This window comes from Orycteropus afer, unplaced genomic scaffold (assembly GCF_000298275.1).
Source record: "Orycteropus afer afer isolate SDZICR_OR568_19922 unplaced genomic scaffold, OryAfe1.0 scaffold00511, whole genome shotgun sequence".
Lineage (NCBI taxonomy): Eukaryota > Metazoa > Chordata > Mammalia > Tubulidentata > Orycteropodidae > Orycteropus > Orycteropus afer.
This window is the reverse complement of record NW_006922098.1, coordinates 735,985-737,923: the sequence shown is the minus strand read 5'-3', so window position 1 is coordinate 737,923 and position 1,939 is coordinate 735,985. Positions and strand designations below refer to the sequence as shown.

Below are 1,939 nucleotides of genomic sequence, written 5' to 3'. Positions count from 1 at the left end.
AGTAATAGCAAAGTTCAACAAGACAGAAAATAGCAAATCCTGGCAAGGATTTGGAGAGTTTGGGACTCTTATACACTGCTAGTGGGACTGTAAAAAGATACAACCACTGTGGAAAGCAGTGTGGTGATTCCTTATAAAGTTGGAATTAGAAATACCATTTGATCTAGCAATCTTGGTACTACGTATATAGCCCAAAGAAGTGAGAGATAGGACACAAATAGACATATACACCTATATACATTGCAGCATTATTTACAATAGCAAAGAGAGGGAAACAACCTAAGTGCCCATCAACCGAGGAATGGATAAACAAACTGTGGTACATACACACCATGGAATACTATGTAATCCTAAGGAATAATACAGAATGTACAAAACACTGCATAATGTCGATGAACTTGGAGGACATTATATGGAGTGAAATAAATCAATCACAGAATGACAAATATTGTATTAGTCCACTATTGTAAAAAGTCAATGAAAGGTTTATACATAGAAGGAAACTTTCTTTGTTCATTACTGTGGATGGGAAGGGAAGAGAGGAAATACTGCTAGATAGGTAGAGACAAGTATTGATTTGGGTGAAGGGAAGGGCATTATACTAAAAGTGAGTGATTGACATGGGGCCACGGAAGAAGGGGAAGATATAGAGAGGTACATGGGAGGTATAGACAACAAAGATGAACCCTTTGCATATACAGTGATGGCAAGCATTGATCTATGAATGGATAAATGGGTGGACAGGCTGAATGATCAGGTATGTCTAGGAAGGGGGGACTGTGCCCATGACCATGTATAGGGTCAGCGGACAATGTTTCTACATGCGTATATGTATGTGCTGTAAGAATGTTCAGGTTTATAGTAGAGATCACAAGGGGCAAGGTTTTGGTGATTTCATGGCCACAGCCAGCCACCCTGAGGAAGCGAATAATAGGACTTGCAGGCTTGGGACCACGGTCACAGGGGACACCAAGCTCAATTGGCATAAAATACTACACAAAAACATTGTTTTACACCCCATTTTCCACCCCTTGTCTGTAAATTTTTCATACTATGGTGGCTTGTGTGTTGCTGTGAGGCTAGAGGCTATGTCACAGGTATTTCAAATACCAGCAGGGTCACCCATGATGGACAAGTTCTAGTGGAGCTTCCAGACTAAGACAAACCCAGAAGAAGGAAGGTGCCATCCACTTCTCAAAGAATTGACCAGTGAAAACCTTATGAAGATCAGTGAAATATTGTGTAATATGTTATGGTAAAACTTTATGAATAGCCCTGAAATATTGTCTGATATAGTGCTGGAAGATGAGCCCCTCAGGTCAAAAGGGACTCAAAATATGACTGGGGAAGAGCTGCCTGCTCAGAATAGAGTCGACTGAATGACGTGGATGAAATACAGCTTTTGGGATCTTCATTTGCTGATGTGATATGACTCAAAATGGGAAGAAAGAGCTGCAAACATCCATTAATAATCAGACCATGGAAGGTATGAAGTATGAATCCTGGAAAATTGGAAAATTTCAAAAATGAAATGGAACACATAAAGATCTAAATCCTAGGCATTAGTAAGCTAAAATGGACTGGTTTGGGCCATTTTAAACCAGACAGACATATGATCTACTATGCCAGGAATGACAAATTGGAGAGGAATGGCATAGCATTCATGGTCACAAAGAATGTTTCAAGATCTATCTTGAAGTACAATGCTGTCAGTGATAGGATAATATCCATATGCCTAAAGCAAGACCAGTTAATACTACCATTATTCAAATTTACATGCCAACCACCAAAGCCAAAGATGAGGAAGTTGAATAATTTTATCAACTTTTGTGTCTGATATTGACCACACATGCAATTAAGATGTGCTGATCATCACTGGTGATTGGAATGCAAAAGCTGGAAACAAAGTAGAATCACTGGTAGTTGGAGAATATGGCCT

General features: G+C 39.5%; 1 protein-coding gene across 1 annotated transcript in view; it reads left to right on the top strand.

The window, feature by feature from the left end:
• LOC103209672 (kelch-like protein 4) overlaps positions 1 to 1,939 on the top strand; it is a 145,028-nt gene that overhangs the window by 18,986 nt on the left and 124,103 nt on the right. Inside the window, exon 3 of the mRNA XM_042782920.1 lies at positions 1,274 to 1,318. Coding sequence (XP_042638854.1) covers positions 1,274 to 1,318 — 45 coding nt within the window. The remainder of the gene's footprint in view (positions 1 to 1,273; positions 1,319 to 1,939) is intronic.